Here is a 25,662-nt window from a genome sequence, read left to right as displayed (position 1 = left end):
CTCAATTATCCCCGCAGGGGCACCAGCTCCGACTGGTTTTTGGTAAGTGGCCCCACCACGTACCCCAGCCCCAGTCCCAAGGTGTTACCTACCGTGCCGAGGGCATGCAAGGTGAAGAGTAGAAGCCTTGAACGGTGGCGGTCGGGGCCTTGGTCAAGCTCCGGCCGACGGGTTGTCAAAACTCCGGGACCTTCCTCTATGTATGAGTATGAAGGTGACTGTTAGGAATACTCATTTGATCAAACCTGCATGGATAAAATTTCTTCTTTATCTGAGATCGTGGCCGCGAAGCGACCACGGACCGAAGTATTACGAACTGCGTCAAAACAGTTCCCATACATTCTACTGACGTCTTCAGACACAGATAAATATAAAAGCGTACCACTAGTAAACATGTAACAAACATGTAACCCTTTTTCATTGAAAAAGCAGTGGCACCACTGTCTAAAAACATAGCAGACATCAAACGCATAAGATCTGGCGATCTTCTCGTAAAATGCACAAACGAAAAAGACTGCGAACGCATCCTAAACACACATGAAATGTTGGGGAAAAGAATTGCAGCCTCCCTGCACAAAACACTGAACAGTAGAAAAGGCGTCATACACACTGCACTTTTACACACTGGAAGGCTCACGTGGGATGCAGTCCCGACACTTCAGTGTTCTTCATAGAGTGCTGGTAAGCAGGGGGGCGAACAAAAACATAAGCAACTAACTAAGCAATATTTTCTGTGTTGCTATCATTATATCAGCATGACCTCAAAAGGATTAAAACAGATGTATTGTTGTACAGACGTACGTTGACACCGCATAAAGCAGAAGCGTTGGAGAGGACAGCAGATAACATGTCATCATCTTGATGCCCATCAGGCCTGTCTGTGGGGAAACTTCAGGTACAGAAGGTGATACAGGGAGCACTGGATCACCACGCTTACGCCTTCAGGATCATCACCCTGATAGTACAGGTACACTGACATGAGAAAGTGGCATAACCTGAAGTTAACAGTGCACCACCTTGCATTTCACAACAGGGAATAGGACAGAGGACTCACCACCCAGCAGATTACTGAGCATCATGACGTACGACTCCTCCTTTCAGGACCACTGCTATGCGAACAGGGCCTGTGCACCTGCAGTTGACAATGTGCTACAAGTGCCATCAGGACCGCGAACCCAAGCTGCAGGTATGCACCCTCATTGAGTAGCTTTGTTATCACAATTACTGCAATCTGTAACTTTCCTTTTGTCATCATTCCTATAGGCGCGGGAGAGCAATGCCTCCTTCAGCAGTGTGTGATGCAGTACGAGACAGCACTTCAACACCCAAGAAGCAAGCTGCGGGACCTGCGGCATAAGGTGCACAGACTCCAAGCTTGAAACGAAAACCTGCACAAAGATCTGCAGCGACGTCAGCAATCAAGAAAAATCTGTGAACTCGTGTAGAGTCTGAAATAACATTGCTGCATTTGCTAACACGTGTGAAGAAGCTTTTGAGTGCAATGTTGACAGGTTCCTTAGCGCCCAAGGGGTGAGGTCTAAGCTCTCGGGAAATCATTTAAACTTTGTGTTCTCTGTCAGTGTATGCTGACTTATTCAGTCCTTTTCTTCGAGTGCGTTTGGTTTGATCCGTGAGGACGCAAAAATGCAGTGCTGAAGGACTGTACAGTGCATCCGAGGGCAGCAGGGCAAGTTGCAAAGCTGAGGTTGTACTTGTTGAACTGCTGTTTGTACATACGAGGGGTGTTCAAGTCAAACCGGGACTTTCTGCCTCCTGAGTGTACAAATGGCTCGCGCTACTTCTTTTTCGTGATTTTCACACGCGACAGCCCTCCGCATTCACAACGTGGTGGTCCAAAGTTTGTGCAAAACGAGGTGAGCACGCACATCGAACAGCGAATTGTCATGAAGTTTCTCGTGAATGAGGGCGTAAAGTCATCTGAAATTCACAGAAGACTTCAGGCTCAGTATGGGCACGATACACTTCGCCGCAGCAAAGCGTTTGAGTGGTGCAAACGGTTCTGAGACGGCCGTGCATCAGTGCAGGACGATCCCGGCCGGGGCGGCTCAGAGCCCGGGGTTTGCGGGTAAGGTCATCGCCACGGTTATCTGGGACAAGGCTGGCGTTGTTGATGTTGATTTTCTGCCCAGTGATACCACCATCAATAGTGCATATTACTGCCAGGTTCTCAGGAAGGTGCATAAGGCACTGAAGCAAAACCGGCCGGGCCTCATCACCAAAGAAGTCCTCCTCCTACAGGACAATGCACGCCCGCATACCGCGCATCTCACGACGCGCACCTTACAGGAACTTCGCTGGGAGTTGTTGCCACATCCCCCTTACAGTCCAGACCTCGCGATTTCCATCTCTTCGGGCCACTGGAGGCATTCCTTGGGGGCCGCCACTTCAGCTGCGACGACGAGGTCAAGAATGCGGTCCGATCATGGCTGCTACGCGCCGGTGTGGATTTCTATGCTGCTGGCATCCAAGCCCTCGTGAAACGCTGGGACAAGTGCATTATTGCAGCTGGAGGTTACGTTCAAAAATAAAACTAATTTCTTGCCTGTAAGTTCATTTTAGTTTTGCGAAAAATGAAAAGTCCCGGTTTGACTTGAACACCCCTCGTATTTGTTTAACCTCTTTCATAATTTTACTCGGTGCAGCGTGAAGACCACGTAAATGCTTCTGGGGAGCTTAGAAACATTGTTCGTAGTACGGACTGCTTTACTGAGTATTATAGCGTGGCTTGGTGCTTACTCTGCATTTTCTGTTTTGCATTGTGTTATTTTGAATGTCTCAGGTTGTGTATACATCAGGTCATGTACATATACCACGTACAAGGGGCCATACACAGAGATTCCTTGTCATACTGCTGAACTGAGTACAGATCCTCCAATTATAACTCCGTACTGCGATGCTCAGTAACTTGGAAACTGGCAATGAGTAAACATAGCTATTAGAAATATATGCAGACACATGTGTTTTTCACTTATATTTCATAATTAGTGAGCACGACATGCCAACGTGGGGCACACCACACTTTTGGTAAGTCACTGGGAAACAATGAAAAAGAGAAGGAAGAAGGAAATAGAAAAGCTGACGAGAATATGTAAGGACACATAGCAAGCAGTACTTTGTTGTCAATGCGCCATTAAACTCCCAATCATCATCAATCATCAACATAGCAAGCATTATGTGCTACAATTTAAATTAAGGATCTGCCTACACTGCAACACAAGCTCCCTTGTAACGTCCTTTTTGTCTCAAATTTCCAATCAGTAACTTGGGGTCTTTAGTCTTTATCATACTGTTATTATACTGGCTAGTCTCAAATCACGAGAAACTCCCCTCGCCATTAAATTCGTAGCAAAAATGTTTTGAAGTATTTACTCTTTTGGACTCAAAATCCTTTTGAGTACTCTTTTGGACTAAATACATTTTTTCGTAATATAGCTTGTATAAAAACAAATGCGACAAACGAAGCATAGAAATAATGACGGGGCTGGACAGAACTGTTCTGAAACATCACCAATGTATTCTGACTTATGTAGTTGTAATTGGACCGAAATTGGGCAAACCTGTAGACGCGGAAACGCTTGGGTCGCAAATGCGAAAGAGCTCAGCACGTCTGAGAGAGCTTTCTGGTCGACACTGATTCAATTCTACTTCACGGTGAACAGTTAATGTAAATACTACATTATGACACGCGAAGTGTAGTACCTGCACAATGAGGCTGTCAGTTACGAGATCGCCAAAAGGCGATTACATTTGAGCCTCGAAGACATAGTCACGTTTGCGTTCTTCACGGACGATTGTTTTATTTCTTGCCATTCACGGTAGACGACCTCCATTATGGCGATATGTTCAGTATCTGGAAGCAAGCAACATTGCTAATGCATTTTATTGAATACTAACACAGGCACCTTATCTGTGCTTTACCGCGGGCAGTATCAACACGAACGCTGTCAACCCCTGATGTTTCCATACAAACTTTCCTTGACTAGAACACACATGACCTGCAACACTCACGATAGGCTTACTACGCGATTGATCATGCAATGTGAAAACAAACTTGTAAGCTTACTGTGATATCCAGTGTCAATTACGTCAGCGCCGGCGCAAGGCTTTGGTAGCTTATCCAATATCACTGCGCCGCCATTCCCTTGATATACTACCCAGTGTTTAAGTTCTCGACTGCGCGGCGTACCTTTGTGTTGATCGCGTTTCACTCTTCCTTTACGAAATAAAGTTCACGCACAGAGAGCACGACGTTGCAGTTGCTACGCCGTGACTCGAAGGCATACAACTCGCCATGATGTCTGTGTGTTTCTATACTTACGCCATCCCGCGACTATGATATTGGCGACGAGGATTAACCACTTTGCATCTTTGCTGTTCGAGTAGACCTGCATCTACAGAGCACTCACCGTCATGCCAGTTTACGGCAATATTGAGCAGTTCGACGGCGACGCTTCTGCGTGGACTGACTACCGGGAAAGGATTCAGCAGTACTTCGAAGCTAACAACGTTGCTCAGGACAAGCAACGCGCTGTCTTTTTGACATGCTGTGGAAAGCAGACATATACGTTACTTCGGAGCCTGCTTGCGCCTGCTGCACCGTCCGCCACGGCACTTCCCGCCATCCTGGAGGCGTTGGATAGTCATTACTCTCCAAAGCCGTCACAAGTGGTCGCTCGCTACAAGTTCAACACAAGGGTTCGTCAGGAAGGCGAAGCCGTAAGTGATTTCATTGCTGCGTTGAACAGATTGTCGGATGATTGCGAATTCGGCACATTTCGGGACAGTATGCTACGTGATAGAATTGTGTGTGGCATTAATGACGCCCAAATGCAGACACGACTACTCGAAGTGCCAGATCTTACCCTAGCCATTGCAAAGAAGACTGTTGTCGCAATTGAAGCTGCACGAAACGATTCCAGAACGCTGTCCACACAATCCGAGGGCACAGCTGCGAATTTTGTGAAGAATAAGTCGACAGGAATAACGTGTTACCGCTGCGGTGAGAAGCATTTGGCGACACAGTGCCGACATCGTAACACAGTTTGTCATAGCTGCGGGAAAAAAGGTCACCTGGCGAAAGTTTGCCAAGGAAAAGCAAACAAGAAGAAAGAACAGGTGGAAGACAAGAAAAAGTCTGACAAAAAGAAACCAGTACATGCCGTTGAAGATCCATCTGAAGACGAAGAAGAAGCTACTTCTGTGTCTCAAGTGTTTGATCTCTGGAATGCGTCGGATCGAAGCGATCCGTTTCGCGCGCACGTCGTCCTTGATGGTGTTCCGTTGGAAATGGAACTCGATACAGGTGCTGGAGTATCTATCATCGGTGAAAATGTTCTGCGCAAGGTTCTTCCCCATGCAAAGCTTGAGACTTCCAACGTACTGTTGCGAAGCTATTCTGGTGAACTAACTCGTGTGAGAGGATGCGTGAACGTTCAAGTGAAGTTTCGTGACAAGCAGGAGTGCTTACCACTCTACGTGGCGCCGGGTTCTTGTCCAAATCTTTTCGGCCGCACTTGGATGAAAGCTTTTGGCATGGCTCTGACAGCAGAGGACACACACGTCTGCGTGGTCTCAACTGTTGAGGACGTTATTGCTAAGCATCAAGACGTTTTTTCAGATACTTTGGGTACCCTGAAGGATGTCACAGCGAAACTACAAATTCAGGACGGCGCACGCCCAAGATTCTTTAAAGCGCGTGCAGTACCGTTTGCGCTTCAAGACCGAGTCGCCGAGGAGCTACAACGTATGCAGCGTGAAGGCATTATCGAACCAGTAAAGACGTCTGAATGGGCCGCGCCCATTGTTCCTGTCGTCAAACGCGATGGACGTGTAAGAATTTGCGGTGACTTCAAGATTACCGTAAATCCCGTTGCCGTACCTGAGAAGTATCCGATTCCAAGGGTTGAGGAACTGTTCGCTAAGCTGTCAGGAGGAAAGAAATTCAGTAAGCTTGACCTCAAGGATGCTTACCAACAAATACTGCTGGACGAAGAGTCCAAGAACCTGGTGACCATCAACACTCAGAAAGGGTTGTATCGGTACGTAAGGCTACCGTTCGGTGTTTCTACGGCACCAGCGTTATTTCAACGAATAATGGAAAACCTGCTGCAAGATCTGCGTGGCGTCGTGGTTTACTTCGACGATATCCTTGTCACTGGAAAGGATGACGACGATCACAAGAAGAACTTGGATATTGTACTGCGAAGGCTTGAAGAAGCTGGACTACGATTGAAACTTGAAAAGTGCATTTTTATGGCCCCTAGGGTGCACTATTTAGGTCACGTAATCACGGAGGTGGGGTTACATCCTGATCCAAAGAAGGTGGAAGCTGTGACGAAGGCGCCAGCGCCAACGAATGTGAAAACGTTGCAGAGCTACCTGGGGCTAGTGAACTATTACAGGAAGTTCTTGCCTGATTTGTCGACAGTACTGCATCCTCTAAACCAGTTACTGGGAGCAAATGCGCCATGGACTTGGGGCACCGAGCAGCAGCTCGCTTTCCAAAAAAGTAAGGGCCTCCTAACGTCTGCTAGGGTCCTAGCTCACTTTGACCCCAAGAAACCTTTGGTGTTGGTATGTGATGCATCGCCTTATGGCGTGGGTGCTGTACTTGCGCACCGTGAACTGTCAGGTGAAGAGCTTCCTATTGCATATGCGTCAAGGAGCTTAATGCCAGCAGAATGTAATTACAGCCAACTCGATAAAGAGGCTCTGGCCGTAATTTTTGGCGTTCTGAGGTTTCATCAATACCTCTGGGGTCATTCATTCGAAATAGTGACCGACCACAAGCCATTGTTGGGACTTTTAGCGCACGATAAGCCTGTACCTAATAACTGTTCACCCAGGCTTCTTCGCTGGGCCCTGACGTTATCATCTTACCGCTACGAGTTGGTCTATCGACAGGGAAGCCGCATCGCACATGCCGATGGACTGAGCAGATTGCCACTACCTACCGAAGCTCTTCCCGTGGAACGACCCTCAGAAGTGTTCCTGTTGGAAGGAGTCTACCCAACTGTTTTATCCGCAAAGGTAGTCGCTCAAGCCACGTCAAGAGACGTCATTGCATCCAACGTTCGCCACATACTGTTGTCAGGCGGCAAATTACCTGACGTGACTGACTACAGGCCTTACCAAAGGCGTTTTGATCAACTGAGCGTGCAGGATGACTGTATACTTCTCGGAAATCGTGTTGTCATTCCTCAAGAGCTACGTGCAAAGGTTCTCGACTTGCTTCATGACAGCCACCCTGGTGTCACAAAAATGAAGGCTGTGGCCCGCAGTCACGTCTGGTGGGATACATTGGACGAAGATATTGCCGCGAGGGTACAGAGATGCATGACATGCCAAGAACAACAACGTGAGTCCAGGCGTGTTCCTATGACGCCTTGGCCTTTTCCAGAAAGAGCATGGTCGCGCTTGCATGTGGATTTTGCAGGCCCTTTTAAGGGTCATTACATCTTCATCCTTGTGGACGCATTTTCCAAGTGGGTAGAAGCCGAAGTTGTTCCATCACCATCCGCGGAAGCTACTATTTCTTGTCCACGTTCTATATTTGCGAGACATGGACTGCCCCATCTCGTAGTGTCGGATAATGGACCAGCATTTGTATCAGCAAAGTACACAGAATTTGTGAAGCGGAATGGAGTAAGAAAAGTCCTAATTCCTCCATATCACCCAGCATCGAATGGGGCTGCTGAAAGGGTTGTTCAAACAATTAAGAACAAGCTTAAGAAGGCAAGCACAGGTGATTTCAAGACGCAGCTATCTCGCGCACTATTCAGCTATCGAACAACGCCGCACGAGATAACCGGTGCATCTCCAGCAGAACTCTTGTGCGGAAGAAAACTCAGGACTGCTCTGGATAATCTTCATCCGGACATGCGCACCACAGTGCTTCGTAAGCAACTGCGCAGCAAACTTTTGCGTGACAAAAGCGCTCGTTCCCACAGCGTCTATCGTCCTGGGGATTCAGTGTTCGCAAGAAATTTTCGACCTGGACCAACTTGGGTCCCTGCTGTTGTCACAAAAGCACAAGGACAGTCGTCTGCTGTTGTACAGCTACCTGGGGGAGTTATTTCCACCAGGCACCAAGACCATCTACGAAGGGATGCACAGCGATCAGAATCATCATCAGACAGCGACGCTGAAACAGCACAGTCGCAGTTGTCACCGAGTGTACCACCAGCTGATTTTCAACCTGATACCGTGGAGAATCATGGGTCATGTCCAGACGGCAGCAGCACTTCAAGTGATAGTGCGGTGACATCGTCACCTAGACGGTCTACACGAATCAAGCGTCCTGTGGACAGATATTGCCCATAGTTGGTGCTGATGACATTTTTGTCTTCTCGCTTTATTTTCCTATATAGCAAGTGCTGTAATGCTTATACGTAAGTCAGGTGTTCTGCTTTCTTTTCGGAGAGGGGAGGAGTGTGATATCCAGTGTCAATTACGTCAGCGCCGGCGCAAGGCTTTGGTAGCTTATCCAATATCACTGCGCCGCCATTCCCTTGATATACTACCCAGTGTTTAAGTTCTCGACTGCGCGGCGTACCTTTGTGTTGATCGCGTTTCACTCTTCCTTTACGAAATAAAGTTCACGCACAGAGAGCACGACGTTGCAGTTGCTACGCCGTGACTCGAAGGCATACAACTCGCCATGATGTCTGTGTGTTTCTATACTTACGCCATCCTGCGACTATGATACTTACCTACGTTAACAAGATAGTTCAGCATCTCAAATGCCATGCGCGTCCCAAACTGGATATTGCCTTTTGCGCATGCCCACGTACTGCGCGCTCAGGGATGTAGTTGCCAGGATGTACACCCCAAACGTATCGAAAAAAAAAAAAAGGTTCTACAGCGGTGTTCTGTTACGCCACCGGGAGTACAGAGCAAGCGTAAGGTGTAAGTGGTGCCGTTTACACCCAGAAAACAGATTTTTTTTTATTTGAGTGTAATGTGGTTAATTGCTGCAGAATGACTGACATGTCCTGTTACCCCTTTAGACACGACCACCATGTCCTGAATGCGGCAACGAATTGCTTCCGAGAGAGCCTCTAGTGACATACCGGTGTGCACTGATGGTCGGAGGCCTCACGAACGTCTCCAGTTCGCGAAAGAAATCAGTCCAGTGGTTGTTGAGAGGGGCAGAGGGGCCGACACACGGTGCTGGAAGCAATGTTTACCTCCCCAACATTGCTACAGTCCTCAGCCGTGATCGAACCCGCGATTTAAGAGCGTTGCTTCTTTCTATTTGATGGTCAACGACCCTCGGGCCACGGAATGGGTCATCGCGGGCAACACGCGGCCCTCGTGTTTGAGACCCCTGCCCTACCCGGTTAAAAGGCATTTGGGGTTGCCAACCATTGCTTATAAAGCGTTGAATCTTTCTAGTTTGGACATGATGGTGAAAATTATGGAAAGTAACATAAGTTCCGACGACACTCATATTTCAGTATGGAGGTGAACATCTGGCCCTTGTATCTGACCCTGTGCACGCAAATCCGGTAGACGAAGGAAAACACTGAAGTTTGAAGTCCTATTTGAAGCCCTAGGCGTGTGGCGGACCTATTTCTGGAATTTCTTTGAGAGGAGACTCAACATTTTTTTGATAACTTATTGAGGTGATGGTGGTGGCGATTCGATTCCAGCTTATATATTAGGGTACGAACGTGTTGAATAAACAAGCCAAAGCGCTGGTTCCGTAATTTCGTTATGATTCATTTGCCACATAAGCTCACAAAAGTGTTCTTCTACCAAAACTCTGTTGTATGTAAGTAATTTACGTAGTAATTGTAACTTTTTTTCCATTTTTTAGGGCTTCTGACTGGCTGACTTTTCGATCATTCAGTGTTCAGCCTTTTCAGTCGAATGCGAAGCGAATAATCGATTCTCCTGCCACCTTAGTTGCGTTAAATCATTAGAGCGTTGCGGAAGTGGCTTTCGACTGTGTTGCTTCATTGATATTCAATCAATGACAGTATTCTATTCAGGAAGTAAGTACTGCTGCCATTGAAATGAAGCTGAACCATTATGCGCCCACAGGGAGTAAGGTGCAAAGCGTTCGAATAGACCTCTACGCGAGAAATATCATCACGACGTTGGTAGACAGCCTGAAATCGAAACAAATCGGAAGGAGAGGGTTGGGTTTCACGAACGGGCACTTGTTCGCTGCCTCCAATTGAAAGAAAAGTAGGACCGAAGGTCGCGTCCCTTTCAGGGACCATCGTAATCCCCTTAAGACCGTGGCTTTCGGGCGCGACCTTGTTCACCTCTAGCTTCGAGCGTAGTTCAACTCTACGAAATTTGTGGCGCTGTCAAACACTATGATGTCATTTGTTTACAAACAAGAGGTCTACTGTTGGAAACAAAAGAAAACGATCTAAGCGTGTTGCACTCCTCCGCATAGGCAACTCAAGGTCTAACCCTACTGCTCACGCCTCAGTTGCCTGCAGGCTATCTGAGCATGCCATCGCAAAAAAAAAAAACCTTCTGGTACAATGGGCCCAACACCTATGCAGTAGAATAATCAACAGAGGTCATCAGTTAAGTCTTTGTTGGGTTCCCAGTCATGTGGCTATAGCTGGAAATAAGCGTGCAGATACGGCAGCTGCTGAAGCACTATCAGCTGACACAACACCGTTTGAGATTCCGCACCAGGACCTCAGGGCAGTCTTGAGGAAAACAATTAACAGGCAGTGGCAGAGTGACTGGGACACGCGCCAACACAACAAACTCCATTTGATTAAAGGGCGAATAGGTCGTCCTCCACATGTTTCTACAGATCGATTGCACCAAGTGGCACTGTCCCGCCTGAGGATTGGCCACACAAGTCTTACACTTAGAACAGTGTTTCCCAAAATGTGGTCCGCGGACCCCTGGGGGTCCGCGAGAGATGTCCGTGGGGGTCCGCGACCGTCTCTCACATTTCAGTTAAGATTTTCGTCCCGACAAACACGCGCTCGTACATGCTGCCCGATTTCCAAACACCCAGAACTTCCAAAATTGCTACAAGCATGCTTCAACGGCTAGCTTCTAATTTCTGATAGAAAAGTCCTGCAATGAACGTTTGTCCGCGTCATACACATACAAGCAAGAAGAAGAAACCAGTCCGGAATCGTTTCTGAAGCTGTATCGAAAGCACGCAGCAGCTGACGAGGTTGCTGGTTATGCACTGGCTGTGACGGTGTGTGTGTGTGTGGGGGGGGGGGGGGGGGGTCCGTGAATTGGTTCTCATCGCTTCCGGGGGTCCGTCACCGCCAAAAGTTTGGAAAACACTGACTTAGATACTTGCTCTGTAGAGAGGATCCACCTGAATGTGCACATTGCGGGCAACCACTTTCTATTCTCCACATCTTGATCACTTACCCTTCACATAAGCATCACCGTTGCCACCACTTTCAAGAGCTGTACCGACACAGTATTCCTCTACACCCAGTCCTCTTACTGGGTGATGAGCCTCTGGTGAATTTTAATGCAGTCTACAATTTTTTTAGAGATATTGGGTATGTAAAACAACTTTAGGTTTTCATATATTCTACCTGATTTTAATGTAATTACTTTTAACTAGTTCATTACACCATAGCTTTTGGCGCATTATGATCCTCGTTGTCGCTGCGCAGGAAACCTCCCAGTCAATCAATCTTTTATCTATACTTTCTCTCTCTCTTTTACTTCCCCTTCTCCCCTTCCCCTTTCACAAAGGAGTGAAACTTGCCGCTTTGTCTGAGCAGGCAGACCTCACTCCTCTTCCTTATAACGTCACACCACCACCACCGCCATATCGCTGGAAATTACCCGATACAACTATGATCAACATGTCATCGAGCGCTCAGGTGAAAAAGGATGCATCGGCACACGGCAAGAACTGAAAATGGCTTATTGTTATTATTATTATTTTCATGATTATCCCTGGGCGCACGCATTCCGAGCTCACGCGAGAGACCGGTCTGTGACCACATGTGTTATTCACTTGTGGTTCTGGACGACGCTCTGGTACACATGCACACTTGCAGGAAGGCGCAGAGTCCCCAAGCGCGTCAGTCCTGACGTTGCCCACCTCTGTGAGGCCGACAACGGCGAGCCCTTTCACCACCACCTCTCGTGCAAGAAAAAAAGAAAAATGTGCTCACGTGTTGCTGATATCACATGACCCGTAGTTCCGATGCGTGGTACGAGAGGCATTTTGCTCACATATTGGCGACAGGGGGGGTAGGACTCGCTCAAAAAAAGGTGACCACGCGGGAGCTGCTATTCGTTGGTCATGCAAGGCGTTGCCTTCCGTTGGTTGCTTCATTCCGCTAAACTTGACGTGCTCGTTTTCCTAAATTCATCACTTGCTATCTAAATTCGGCGTACTATGTGCGTATCTCATATGTATTCGTTAAACAAATAAGCAGTGAATATTTTCCCACTACATCACTTGCTTGTATGCTGCCGTTCGTTCATCACTTTATTATCACGAAACTCGACAGACCAGAGCATCGAATGGCGGGTGGTTTCGTTTTTGCCATTTCTGGTTCCCGTTGGTTCGCAGAGCAGCATGAAAATGGCGGTTTACTGTTTGTGCTGTGTGTATTCATCTTTGGGATTCTGTTGCCTTCGGAAATACATGCCTATATTTGTTACAATGGGTAACGATTTAAAAGCATCGCAAAGCATAAAAACGCCACTTCAACACGTCATAGGCGGTAAACATCTTCATCCGTGTCGGTGGAAAGCAAAGGGCTGGCGCGGTGTCGTAGGTAATCTCATAGATAATATATGATTCACGTTTGATATGCCAACGTTCACCTTGTGATTCCGATAGCACTACTCAATTCTGCATGTATCCCGAAGATTCGTGCGTACTCAACGCAATTACACGCCTGGCCTCGCTTCCTACGGTGGACGCCGTTGCCTCCATCGGCTGGTTCCCCCGTTTGTCATCCCATGTGACTGCACAGGGTTGGCAACAAACGGAGCAGCTCCGCTGTAGTTAGGGGGCTGAAATTCGTCCACTAACACTGTCCATGACCAACGGATGGGACGGATGGCTGCGCCCGGGCGGTCACGCACGGGGATAGGAGAATCCCATTGACAGCGCGCCAAGTCCGTTCTCTAGAGTCTTCCTATATTAACTCTATGATTGACGAGGTGCGCGGGGTGCCATCCATCGGCAGGAACATCAGCAGGTGGTGGTGGTGGTGGTGGTGGTGATGGTGATGGTGAAAGGGCTTGCCGTTGTCGGCCTCACGTATGTCGGCAACGTCACGACTGACGCCCTGGGGAAATGTGCGTCCTAGGCCGACTTCTACGGGAACTGTGCCGACTTATGTCTGAAAGCGTCTGAGGAAAACGCAGGAAAAACCCCAGACAGCACAGCCGGCACCGGGATTCGAACCCGGGTACCTCCCAGTCAGCATGTACACGCGACGGCTCCCGACCATCGCACCAGTCATTGTAGCCCACGATACCATCTCTTCCATATGGTGCGTCGCTACAGGAAGTGCAGGATGCATTTATTACAGTCTTCTGAACTGCATCGTCTTCGTCATTGAAATTCGCATGAGGGCGTGAGCTCAGAGCGCTTGTGCCATAATGTTTCCTGCCACACCGGCAAAGTTGTATAACTGGCATCAATCATAGCAATCATAGCCCGAGAAGCAAGACGCCTGGCGTCTACGCGGTCGTTTTCGCAATAACTAGCTTGTAGGATTGTAATGTGAAGTTGAAGGGCAACCTCCATGGAGCGAATGTACAGCGAAAAAGCTGCGAACTTCGCTCAGCGTTGGACGCCCTGCGCGAGGCGTCAAAAATGTGAGCGTCCGCCGCCGATCTGCCCATGCCAGATATTTTCGCTCAGCGTCAGCGATTCCGGAAGCGTCAACTGCAGATGAACCAATCAAAGTGCTCTTCCGCTATACGAATCTACGCCAGACCGTCTGCACGTGGTCATCTGCTCTCGTGAATCATCGTCATCGTCCTCTTCTTGCAACTGGATGCTGTCGTCTGCTCGCTGTTTCGCCAACTGCATCGTTAGAACGTGAGGCATTCTCTGCCAAGAAACATGTTTTCCTTTCGCAGTAGTGAATATGCCTTTCGGTACGTTACTGGTCGCATCTTTTCAGACAGTTGTTGGATTTAGTTGCAAAATTTGTGACATTAAATGCACTTTTTTGAGCAACTGATTTCACTAGGCTTTCACCTTATACCCTGGCAACAGTGACATCACAGCATGACTTCCCGACGCCGTCCGCTGGTTTTTCGCTCCATGGAGCTGGTGCCGGCGAACAACTGGCGGCGGAACGCGCGTGGCAGTCTGCCGCGCGAACTTCGTTGCAAAAATTCGCTCCATGGAGGTTGCCCTTGATAGGTACAGTTGGCGATACAAGGTACATTCTTTTTGAAAGAAAAGTGCTGCACTCGTGCAGCACCAGTTCTTAAGTGCACGCGAGGTGTAGACAACAGTTCTGAGCCAGTTGCACTGGCGCGACACTACCGGCTCCTAAAAAGAATGATCAAGTGCAGGCCTTGTCGTCTGCTACGAAGCCGCAGACCTTGTCGTCTGCTACGTTTCTCTTCAGCTCGTCTGTCGTTTGTTCGCGGTTTGTTTATAGAACAATTCGTTAGCGAATATTGGGAGAATCTCGTTCTTCATGGCGTTGCAAATTGCTGTACCTTTGGTTTTTTTCGACTCCGACAGTGATGACGAGGATGACCACATCGTTTTATTAGGGATGGTATGCGAGGCTTTGAACCGGCACAAGCGCAACCGTGTTCATGGATATTATGAGTCGGTAGTAAACAGTTACTACGGCTTTGAGTTCATACGGATGTTTCGGATGTCACGCGGACGTGTGGCAGAACTGTCCCATCGCTTCGAAACATCTGTGCACTTTCCAAAGTCAACTGTCGGCCGCCCAAGAGTGCCAGCAGAAAAGACGTTCCTGATCGCTTTAGCATACCTGGGCTCGCGGACACCATTCGTGCAAGTGGCAGATAAGTTCAATGTCACTGAGTCGGCAGCTCACAAGTGTGTCCTGCGGGTCTTACATTTCCTGGAGGATGTAAGTGGACATGTCATTACTTGGCCGGAGGAAACGACACGCCGCCAGCAGACTGCGGCAAATGAAATAGGCAAAAGGATACCAAATGTAATAGGTGCCATAGACGGGTCGCATATCCCGATCAAAACTCCCCAGGAGTCTCCGGACTCATACTACAATAGAAAGAAATATCACTCTATTGTGCTGCAGGGCATCTGCAATGAAGAAAAAAAAATCATCGACGTTTTTGTCGGATGCCCTGGAAGGTCCCACGATGCGAACGTACTTAGACAGAGTTTCTTTTACCAAGTGGCATCTACTAAATGCGAAGGTGACCGAATATCATACAGCCGCACTACTTTTAATTCTGGGAGATATTGAAAATACAGCAACTTTTGGAAGATACTTCATGTAATGCAAGTTCTTCTGATAACATTGTTTTAGTGCAGGGTATTTTGCTTACATTTGAGGGCATCTGAGGTTGATAATATACCTTCATATCACACAGGGAATCTAATGAACGTGGTGGTCATATTTCAGGTGGGTACCTGCTTGGAGACGCAGCCTACCCGTTGCTTCCTTGGTTGCTGACCCCCTACAAAGCGTCGGGACAAGCATTGCCGCAGTGGAAGAAGACGTATAATTATATCCACAGCAGACAACGTGTCATTATTGAAAACACTTTCGGTCTTCTGAAGCAACGTTTCAGAAGACTGTATGGTGTCGATGCGGACACCATAAAGAAATCATGTCTGATCATACTGGCATGTTGCGTTTTGCACAACCTGTGCAGTGCTGAGGATGACTTGACAGCCTTCCAATCGCTCTCCACGAATGAGGAAGATGAAAGTGAAGCGCCCCTCCCTGTGAGCAATGCTGCTGTGCATCGTGCTGCGGAGGAGATCAGGAAGCAAATAGCTGAGGCTCTATTGTAAAATGGTGTTATGTTCATTGCAGAGATAATTCTATTTATTAAATTCATTAGCTACTTTTCTCTCGTGTATTCAGTACAGGTGAATGCCTCCAGTATATTTTGCGAAGTTTGCCTGCAATTCGATGGAATACATGACAAGAGCCGTCTGCACTTTGTATAAAAAAGTTAAGAACGTTTATGAGACTAAGGGGTTTTATAATGTTGTTCTTTTTGAGCTACATTCAGTACAAACTGATGCTGCCACAAATCTCTCAAGTAGTGCAATCTTCTCTTCATGACGCTTCTGCCTGGCTTCCTCGATCGTTTTCAGTTGATTAACAAGCTCCCGCAGAACTTCTGTTGCACTCTCCCTGGGTGCTCTGCGCCTCCTGTGTCTGGTGACTGGTGTTTCCGACGTCTCCTCCTCCCCCTCCTCCTCGGGTAGTGGTAGCTGAGGCGGCGGAGACTGCGTCGTGCTGTGGCTCGTGGCCTTGGCTATTTTTGTGGACCTGCTGACCAGAATGTACAGGTGGAAGCATTGTAGCAGGTCAACAAAAACTTACTTTTGATTGATTGACTGGTAAAAGCTATTATATGGAATGGTTATGCACATTGCCCCTTTGTCTTTTTGATACTGCATGTATGTGCATGCAAAACAACTTTTCGTTTTTTTTTTCTGTGATGCTACCAGAGTATACTGGACGTGCAGCTAAGTATACTTTTACACAGCTGCAGTAGAGGTTGCCCTGTTTTGCTTACCCACGTTTGATCACGGTTTTGCCAGGTGCCATCAGCACTACAGGAGAGATGTGATGCTGGCTCTCCAAGATGTCATGCAGTTCTCTGAACACAAGAGACCCACCATGTGAATAAACCCATTGCACTGCGCATGCTGAACAAGAACAAAATAGGTCTGGTCGGTCTGGCTGGTATATGTAATTTATCACATATGTCAATTTGTGCTCATTACTTACTCTTCATATTCAAATACCACTGTGCCACTCCCAGAGGTATTGTTCTTCTTCTTCGCATTTTTGTATGCCCTTTCTAAGGACTTCCATCGGTTCTCAACTTGAGTGGCAGTAAAGTTCTCCTTGAACTCTTCGTTCAGGCGGTCTGCCATGGTGGCCCACAGCATCTTTTTTGTCCTGTATCCACCCTTCTTTCCAATTTGGAGTCTGTGTTCTTTAAAACAGTTTATAAAAAAGCGAGTTCTGCTCGCACTCCAGAGTTTTTCTTCTGTCCCATCCTTCATTGTCTCTCGTTGTAGTTGTGGTGTAGCTCCTTTGATTTGTGAGGCTTCACCTTCATCCACAGTCAGCGGCGGAGCTGGCGAGAGTGACGTCCGCACCTCATGTGAATCTTGCTGTTGGTGGATCGTCACCACCGCAGACGGCATGTAAATGCGGTCCCCAGCTGGTGAACAAATAAATGAGTAAATAATTATATGCCTATAGGACGCATGACGGATAACGGTATGCGCGGTGTAGTTATATTTATTTCAGTCGCTAGGAACTATATCGCAAGTTAGAGCTCGGATGTCGTCATACAGAAATATTTTACAGAAAGAGATGGATTGATTAAAAAATAAAAGATATATAGAGATAAAGAAAGAAAACGAAATATAAACCCCGTTTTCCGATCAAACCCCGCCGCCCCGCCCGTTCAATAGCGCATGTGATTGAACTCGTCCAGTTACCGCTGCTATGCACAGCACATACAAACGTGCATTTTTACGTTCAGAACTTCTACAAGTTACTGCCGTGCGTAAAACAGGGCTGCGCGAACTGCTTTTGATGGGCACTCCGCGAGTTAAACGAACATTTTCCCCAACGTCAGTTTTTCCAACAAGATTATTACATCAAAGTTTACTTACTGGACGTCATATACAAATACTCCCCGTCATTCATTATATGTTCACCGGTATCTGATAAAACAGGCCAGGCGATCATCGTACTAGCTGCGGTAGCCATACCGTCGTCTGCTAACTCGCGCCCCGCACTTTCTGCGACACAACAGCCACCTGCCATCACCTTTTTCCAACAGAGTTATTAGATAAACGTTTACTTAGTTGATGCCATGTACAAAATACCCCCGTCATTCATTACATATTCTCTAGTGTCTAATAGAACAGTCCAGGCAATCATCGTGACTTAGCAGACGACGTTGTTGTATGGTTGTTGCGAAGTGCTCTCCGCCATCTTGTCGTCTGCTACTTTGCACCCTTCCCTTGCACGACCAGGATACGTCGTGCAAGGAAATCGAGAACTAGTGCAGAACCAGGTCAGCACTTCCCCAAAAAGAATGGGGACGTGCAGGTGCAGTGCGAGTGCCTGGCAAAAAGAATGCGACAGTGTTGCACTCTCTGCACTAGTTCAGGAGGTGCAGGTAAAAAGAATGGACCTAGTGTCTGTCCAAAGGGGACTACCTCCATAGGTAGCTCTCCTGCTTGATGACAATACACACACATCAAACGGTGGTCGGGGCAGCATCGCTTGTGTTGCTGTTTGCGGAAGATTTTCCTACTCCCCACACATACCTTATTCATGGTATGGTAACGTTATATTCACGGTATGTTCACAACTCTATGTTTGATATGTGATATGCAGGGAAACGTTCGCTTGTCCCATCCTACAGTTGGCAATACCAAGATTCTTAAAAGTATTTTCGTAAAAATACTGTCTGCTCTTAAAAATCCAAAAATTACTATTTTTGTAACAGAGAGCCTATGTCTGCCTCGACAAGGGTTTTTTGTCTGCCTTGGTGGAGCGCGTCTTGGAATACGTCTGTACGGTCGCGGCGCAGTATTGCTTGCAGTACTGCTTCTGTTGAGCTCTCATCACTGTAGGTAGGTCCCCTTCTTGATGACAATACACCTCAGGATTGCTCGCCTGGTATGGCGACGTGCAAAAACAATCTACCCTTGGCAGCGTTATTTTCCACTATGATAGAGTTTCCGTCAGTGTAAAGCGGACAACATCCATAGGTAGTTATTCTAAGACAATACACACTTATATGAATATGGCCTCGAGAAAGAAGAAGAATACCAAGGGTAAGGTCGCGCTTTCTCTGTGCTCCGGATTAGATTCAAAATTGATAGGCTTAAGCGAATTTGGTGTTATCCTTTCCGTTTTCATTTTTTATTTTTTGAAAGGAGGAGTCGAACGTTTCACAGACGTCCTCCGTAGTTTGCATAGGCAGATGGAGGCGAACGGAGATCGCACAACACCGATCGCGGAGAAGTCCATCAAGGCAGATTACACACACTTACGCCAGTGTGACATAACCAACAGGCCTGAGGAGACAGTTACCATGATCAGCGACGGATGAGGTGCCTTCTCTGGGACTCTTCTCTGCGGTACTCGCGGCACTTAAGGCAATTGTCTCTGCATTTTCTGGTGCGTCGCAACTGCCCGAGGTTCAAGCGTTTCCTGCAGTGCAGCCTTATCTTTGCCTCAGCACGAAGGCATTGTATAGAAACGCCATAGCGATGCAGTGGAATCCACGAAGCCTGCGTAACAAGCTGCCTCATTTTAAATCACGTCTACAACAGTAAAAGTTCCTTTTCATAGCTGTATCCGAACATGGCATGGATGCTGCACATCGTTAATGTATAAATAATCTATCAGTCTCACCAATCCTCTGAGTCAATCCACAATCCTCGAATTTTGCACTGGAAGCAATGGAAAGTTCCGGTTCATCCGCACCCCTAGTGACAGATGTGTTAATGGCTTATACCACCTTGTGTACGAAGCTGGGTACAAGGTGGTTCTCGAGTGGGTTCCAGCCCATTGTGGTGTCGTGGGGAATGAAGAGGCCGAAAGTGTTTGCAGTACTCCTCCTGGAAAGATTGTTCTTAGTCTTTCACCACCATAGGTGGGTTCCCTTCTTGACGACAACACACTTTTGGATTGTTCACCTGGTAAAATAATCTCCCCTGGGGAGCGTTATTTTCCATACTATGAATTTCCGTCTGTGTCATGGGAACAACTGGAAGAAGAAGAACAGTCTCTGTTCGAAATATCGGCGGCTTCTGTCCTGAGGCAACTCCCTTCCAACTTCCATAGGTAGTTCTCCTGCTTTATGACAATGCACACTAATATGCATTTTCCTTAATCGGATATGGCGGCGACCTCTACCTGATGACAATACACGTGGGTGAGCCCATCCTACGGTATACTACAGGGTGTCCCACCGAAAAAAGGCCAGCGGCTAAAGAAAAAACGGAGTGCTCTACACAAATGGAACCAACTGTACGTGCTTGGCAGTTGTATCGTATATCCAAATTTTTTTTTTCATCGCACCTTGTCAATTTTTAGCGGTAATTAATTTTCAAACTTTTGATTATCGGTTTTAGCTCTCAAATGTCAGTGAGGAAGTTGTAGTACATGCCGAAAAAGACAACTGAAGTGGTTCGAGGTCGCTATGGCTTGTGGTTTCGTTTTTTCCCAGGTTTAAAAGCTTGTTGCAGATGCCGGGCGGACCGCAGATCGCTGCCCACAGTCCGGCACCCGCGCGCGTCGATTCCAGCGCCTCCGGCGTACGTTGACCTTGAGATTTACGCTTGGAGTCCATCCTTGGACCAGGTCACACAATAGGAAGATATTTCACCTGTTTCACGGCACACCTATCAGTGTGCACTGCAATCGTCGCGCGCAGGCGCCAAATTATGGGGAGCACTCTGTGGTGCGCGCGGCTTCCGAAACCAATTTTTAAATCCGGGAAAAACTAAATCACAAGCCATAGCAACCTCGAACCACTTCAGTTGCGTCTTCTCCACATGTACTACAACTTCCTTATTGACATCTGAGAGCTAAGACCGTTAATTAAAAAGTTAGAAAATTAATTGCCGCTAATTAATTGACAAGGGGCGATGAAAAAAAATATTTTTGAATAGACCACACAACTGCCAAACACGTACAGTTGGTTCCATTTGTGTAGAGCACTCCGTTTTTTCTTTAGCCCCTGGCCCTTTTTCGGTGGGACACAATGTATACTAGGGGACCACCTCCACAGGTTGGTTCCCTTGTTGACGACAATACACGATCTTAATTTGTCTCATACAGGACGAACCAAACCTTGGACACATAGAGATCAATCACTGAAGCGTCGTAAACCTGACAAGCAACAAGAAATAAACGCCTATTTACTCAAATGGACTATCGCATCAGGAAAACGTTTAATGACTCTCAAATTAGACAAACATTTATTTAGGAGTGACACGCTTATCCTGGATATTCATGATATCAGCACAGGAGTGACAAGCATTATTCTTCCACTGATATAATGAGCGTAGAACCTGATGTGTTTGTAGGATATGAATAGGTTTCGGAAAAAATCGGAGAAACAGACATGGAAACAAAACTCATCAAGTAGAACACATCAAACATCCAAAAGAGAAGACATCAATAATTGAACCACGGCAATGACGTCTCTACTCTCAAAAAGTTAGACAAGTACAGGTTACACAAGCGCAACATCAATATCGGACAGTATCACCTTTAGCTCAGGGAAAGAAATCCGTTCTATGTCAATGTTGAGACCATGCAGATAGTTAAGAAGACGGGGCACGACTACCTCTAATCTCTGCAAGCCATAGTTAGACCGAGAATAGGGTACGTGGAATATATCTGAATTGCGAAATGTGTAGCACCTCGTAATCTCTCGCACCAGAGCTAGCATGGAAAGATCGTTTGGTTTTCTCAGACGAAATGTATATTGACGAAAAATCGGTAGAACACTGTGCTTACGAAAAAGCGGCTCAGTAGTTGCATCAAAAGCAACCCCCTCGATGACACGAAGAGCTTTTTTTTGTAGAAGATGAAGTTGTTGGAGCAGGGTTCTGGAAGCTGTACACCATACTAAGCTGCAGTAGTTTAGGTGCGACTGAACAAGCGTTTGGTAAAGTAATCGCTTGCTCCAGGTTGGAAGCATATATTTATGCTTTTGGAGTAAACCAATAGTTTTGCTAATTTGAGATGCAACATAAGAAATATGATTATGCCACAGTAGTTTGTTATCGAAAATAACTCCTAAAATCTTGATGTGGTCAACTAACTTGATCTTTGAATTACCGATAAACAAATCATGAGTGAGAGTAAAGTTAGGGCCACGAGGGGCAAAAAGAGTGCCAACAGTCTTCTGAACATTAATATTTAGCTGATTGTGAGATTCCCAAGTGGCTACGCTGGAAAGCACAGCATTGGCATCGCGAAACAAGGCATCGATAGATGACCCAATGACCAAAAGTGACAGTTCATCAGCATAAAGCACAATTTCAGGATGTCGTGTAACTATATCGTTGATGAACAGCAGGAAAAGTAAGGGGTCTAAAATGCTGCCTTGTGGGACTCCGTAATAAATGGGGAGTGTAGCCAAAGTGGTAGCTTCATCTAAGTAGACGTATTGACGGCGATTAGATAAATATGATTCAAAGAAAAAAAGGCTTTGTCCACGAATACCCTAGTGACCTAACTTGGCCAGCAGCAGAAAGTGGTTCAGGCTGTCAAAGGCCTTTGCAAAATCAATGTAAATACCCAGGCTAATTTTCTTGGCTTTAAAGTTGCTCAGTATAAGATCCTTCTGCCGTAAAAGGGCTAATTCCGTGGATTTTCCTTGTCTAACGCCGTACTGTCTTTGCGAGATAATCGCGTGTTTATCGAGGTAGCTAAGCAACCTATTACGGATAATTTTCTCAAATACATTTGAAAAGTGATGTGGAATAGATATCGGTCTGTAGTTTGACAGTATAGCGCGATCACCTTTCCTGAAAACGGGAATGAGCGCGCAATTTTCATCTGCTCAGGGGATGAAGAATGTGCGATGCTAATATTAATAATATGCGACAGTATAGGGGCAATTATGTTGGCAACGTGTTTAGTACTCTTCATGTCCAGTCCAAACGGATCTAGAGCATTACTCTTTTTCATGGACAGAATGATCGAGGAAACCTCATCTGCGTCGGCGGGCCTCAGAAACAAGGAGGACGTTGGGGATTCATCATAAAATATGGGCATACTGAGGTTATTACCGTGGCGTATTGCACCGACAAAATGGTCATTAAATGCATTCGCCTGGTCTGCACCACTGCGCTCCTCACCACTGATGACCAATGACGAGCTGTTATTCTGAGGGCCGCTCCTTTCTAGTAAAAAATTCAGATTCTTCCACAACGACCCTCTGTTTTCAATGTTGAGCTTCGCATTGATATAAGCTAGCTTACTAGAACGTAGTTCACGATTCAGCGCGTACGGAAGTCCTTGTATTTCTTCCAGTTCTCATCCGTGCGGTGCTTAAGAAACTGGGAATAAAGCATATTACGCTTCCCTATCTTGCGTATGTGTATTGGAAGCATCCAAGGTTTAAGTGCACGCTTGCGCATTTTATATGTTTTAACAGGAAAAAATAGTTCATGCGCCTCTTTATAGCGGCAAAGAATTGCTTCAAAAGCAGCGTCTGGATCGTGTGGCGTAAATACGTTGCTCCAACCGGTATGGGCAAGGTAATGCTCAAAGTTAGTCAAGTCTGCGTCCGATATCACTTTTCTCGAAATCGTGGGATTAATCTTACGGTGAAGTCCCCTTAGTTTGACACACAAGAAAACGGGAAAATGACCACTTATGTCAGCTCTGATTGTACCAGCAGAAGCTGTAGACACTCCGCAGTTAGTTATTACAAGGTCAAGTAGAGTAGCAGTGTTTTGTGTTATTCTTGTTGGAGAGTTGATGGTGTTTGTGAATCCGTAACTTAGGAGCAACTTAAGGAGTCTGCAACAGTTGATTGTATTTGCAAGAACGTCGACATTCAGATCACCACGGATAACAGCATTGAGCTTATTGTCACCACAGTATGACAATAACCCTTCTAAGCAGTCAAGAAAGCTTTGCATGTTCCCGGAAGGCGGGCGGTACAGAGCAACGAATAAGAAGTGCATACCCTTAATGGTAAGCACTTTACAATCTGTCGTTGAGGGGGTTCATTCCTGTCACCTCTGGCAAGCATTCCGGTACGAGAATTTCAAGGCCACCCCCAAGTTTATCGTGTCGATTTAGGAAGAAATGCGAATAGCCTGGTAATCTATAACATTCCTCATCTGTAGTGAACCAAGCTTCACTAAACACGAGAATAGTAAACTTAAATTCAAGTGATTGAAATGTGTCGAGATCATGTTTATTACGCAGAGAACGAGTCATATTCAGCATGTTGCACTGCGTTCAAAGAAACAAGGGCATTCTGCACCGTGAATGCGGAACCTAGATATGTCTGCATGTTTTTCATGAGACTAGTCATGAATAGGACAAGCACAGACGGAAATGTGTCAAAGGACCTTTCCGAGATCTGCGATGCTATTAATACTAAATATTTTATCTGCCTCGCTCCTCCTCATGAAAACTGTGCTATGTTTGTGCCAGACAAATTTAAAATGAAATTGTTTACCAAGCATACGTGCTCTGTAAAACAGATTTCTGTTGGTAGCAGTCAGGTTTTCATCGATATCCACGTCTAGGTTATTGATCTTCTGAGATCTAAGCCTAGATTTGTGTGCGAGCCGTTGTTCACAGATCACACGGTTAGTGAACCTGGCAATTATGACTGGTGTCTTTCCGGGTCTGAATGGAAGACGATGCATTGCATCGATATAACTTTTTTCCGGTTTAGTTACCTCAAGAGCTGTTGCAATTTGATCAAGAATGTCGGATAGATTCTCGTTCTCTGAATACGGGATGCCATGTATCTGAAGGTTATTCCGTCTTCCGTATTGTTCAAGATTATTCAGGTCAGGACTGATGCTAACAACTTTGTCAGCCTGTACGGCGACCCTTCGAACCTTTCAACTCGCATCCGTAGATTGTGCAGATTCTTGCATCTGGGAGGAAAGTTCTGCAGGTACCTCGTCGTACTTGTCTGACATCATCTGGAGCGAATTTTCCAGTTGTACAAGCGTTTCATTCATGGTATTTACTCGTTCCGTTAGGGGCGTAAGGTTTGTAGGCATGTGAAAAATTTTGTCTAGCTTGTCGCTGTCCTTGTCGAGCTTCTTATGTTTTGACGGTTCCACCTTACAATGCTGGCATGTCCAGTTATTTCGGTTTGTGCGAACGTTGGAACAGTCCCCAACATGAAATGGGGCATTACAATCCTGGCAGAAGATGACAGAGTTACATGCCGTCAGTATTTTTCCACAAGAATTTTAATAGACTCCTAAAATTATAGTCTTGTAGTAGTAGTTTTTCTACACTGCAATGCAAGATAGAAAATCATTAATATGGTGTGAATGCCATCATCTTCCCATAAAGGCGTTCTGTCTTGTGCTTTGTCGTGCGCGAATGAAACTTTGCCCCCGGCTTTCGCGCCTTTTTGCTCGCAGGTGTAGCCTCAGACAATGAGTATACGAGCATAGGAAGGGTCATGCATTACATAAGCCTGGTGATGATGTTGAGTGGTCTCACTTATTATTTTAAAAGAGCAGTGGTAGTTTACTGGTGTTGTGATTCTAATGACCATGATGAGCCTTTGGGGTGAAAATCGCTAATATGCACAGTGCTTTTTTTGTTGAATTTTATTGTAAAAGTGAACGTCATTAAGAATCGGACAAAGGAAATAATCTTGCGATTCAATAAATAATAGGAGTCTTTGTCTTTGCCGCCATCTTCTTCAGACAGGATGTGATGACGTCACGCAGTCTGTAGCAAAGCATTG

At 46.4% G+C, this 25,662-nt stretch overlaps 2 protein-coding genes across 2 annotated transcripts in view; one reads left to right on the top strand and one right to left on the bottom strand.

Annotated features, from left to right (window-relative positions):
• The window catches only part of LOC135384320 (uncharacterized protein K02A2.6-like), a 17,389-nt gene extending 9,105 nt beyond the window's left edge, over nucleotides 1–8,284 (top strand). The window contains exons 3-7 of the mRNA XM_064613526.1: nucleotides 18–118; nucleotides 1,102–1,186; nucleotides 4,405–4,737; nucleotides 4,855–7,918; nucleotides 7,971–8,284. Coding sequence (XP_064469596.1) covers nucleotides 18–118; nucleotides 1,102–1,186; nucleotides 4,405–4,737; nucleotides 4,855–7,918; nucleotides 7,971–8,284 — 3,897 coding nt within the window. The remainder of the gene's footprint in view (nucleotides 1–17; nucleotides 119–1,101; nucleotides 1,187–4,404; nucleotides 4,738–4,854; nucleotides 7,919–7,970) is intronic.
• A 7,893-nt stretch (nucleotides 8,285–16,177) lies between these two features.
• On the bottom strand, nucleotides 16,178–18,511 carry LOC135384319 (uncharacterized). The gene is made up of 5 exons (XM_064613525.1): nucleotides 18,503–18,511; nucleotides 17,840–17,996; nucleotides 16,938–17,379; nucleotides 16,723–16,806; nucleotides 16,178–16,472 (listed from the first exon to the last, which is right to left on the bottom strand). Exons 1-5 carry the CDS (start codon nucleotides 18,509–18,511, stop codon nucleotides 16,178–16,180), a joined length of 987 nt encoding a protein of 328 aa, XP_064469595.1.
• Between the last annotated feature and the right edge of the window lie 7,151 nt (nucleotides 18,512–25,662).

This window comes from Ornithodoros turicata, chromosome 2, assembly GCF_037126465.1.
Source record: "Ornithodoros turicata isolate Travis chromosome 2, ASM3712646v1, whole genome shotgun sequence".
Lineage (NCBI taxonomy): Eukaryota > Metazoa > Arthropoda > Arachnida > Ixodida > Argasidae > Ornithodoros > Ornithodoros turicata.
This window is presented reverse-complemented; position numbering and strand designations above follow the sequence as displayed.

What these genes read in the sequence shown, in the direction of transcription:
- LOC135384319 (XM_064613525.1), bottom strand. An exon ending in GTATTTGTATATGACGTCCA is followed by an intron (nt 17,380 to 17,839) that starts GTAAGTAAACTT and finishes TTTGTTCACCAG; the next exon opens with CTGGGGACCGCATTTACATG. An exon ending in AAAACCGTGATCAAACGTGG is followed by an intron (nt 16,473 to 16,722) that starts GTAAGCAAAACA and finishes TCTGGTCAGCAG; the next exon opens with GTCCACAAAAATAGCCAAGG.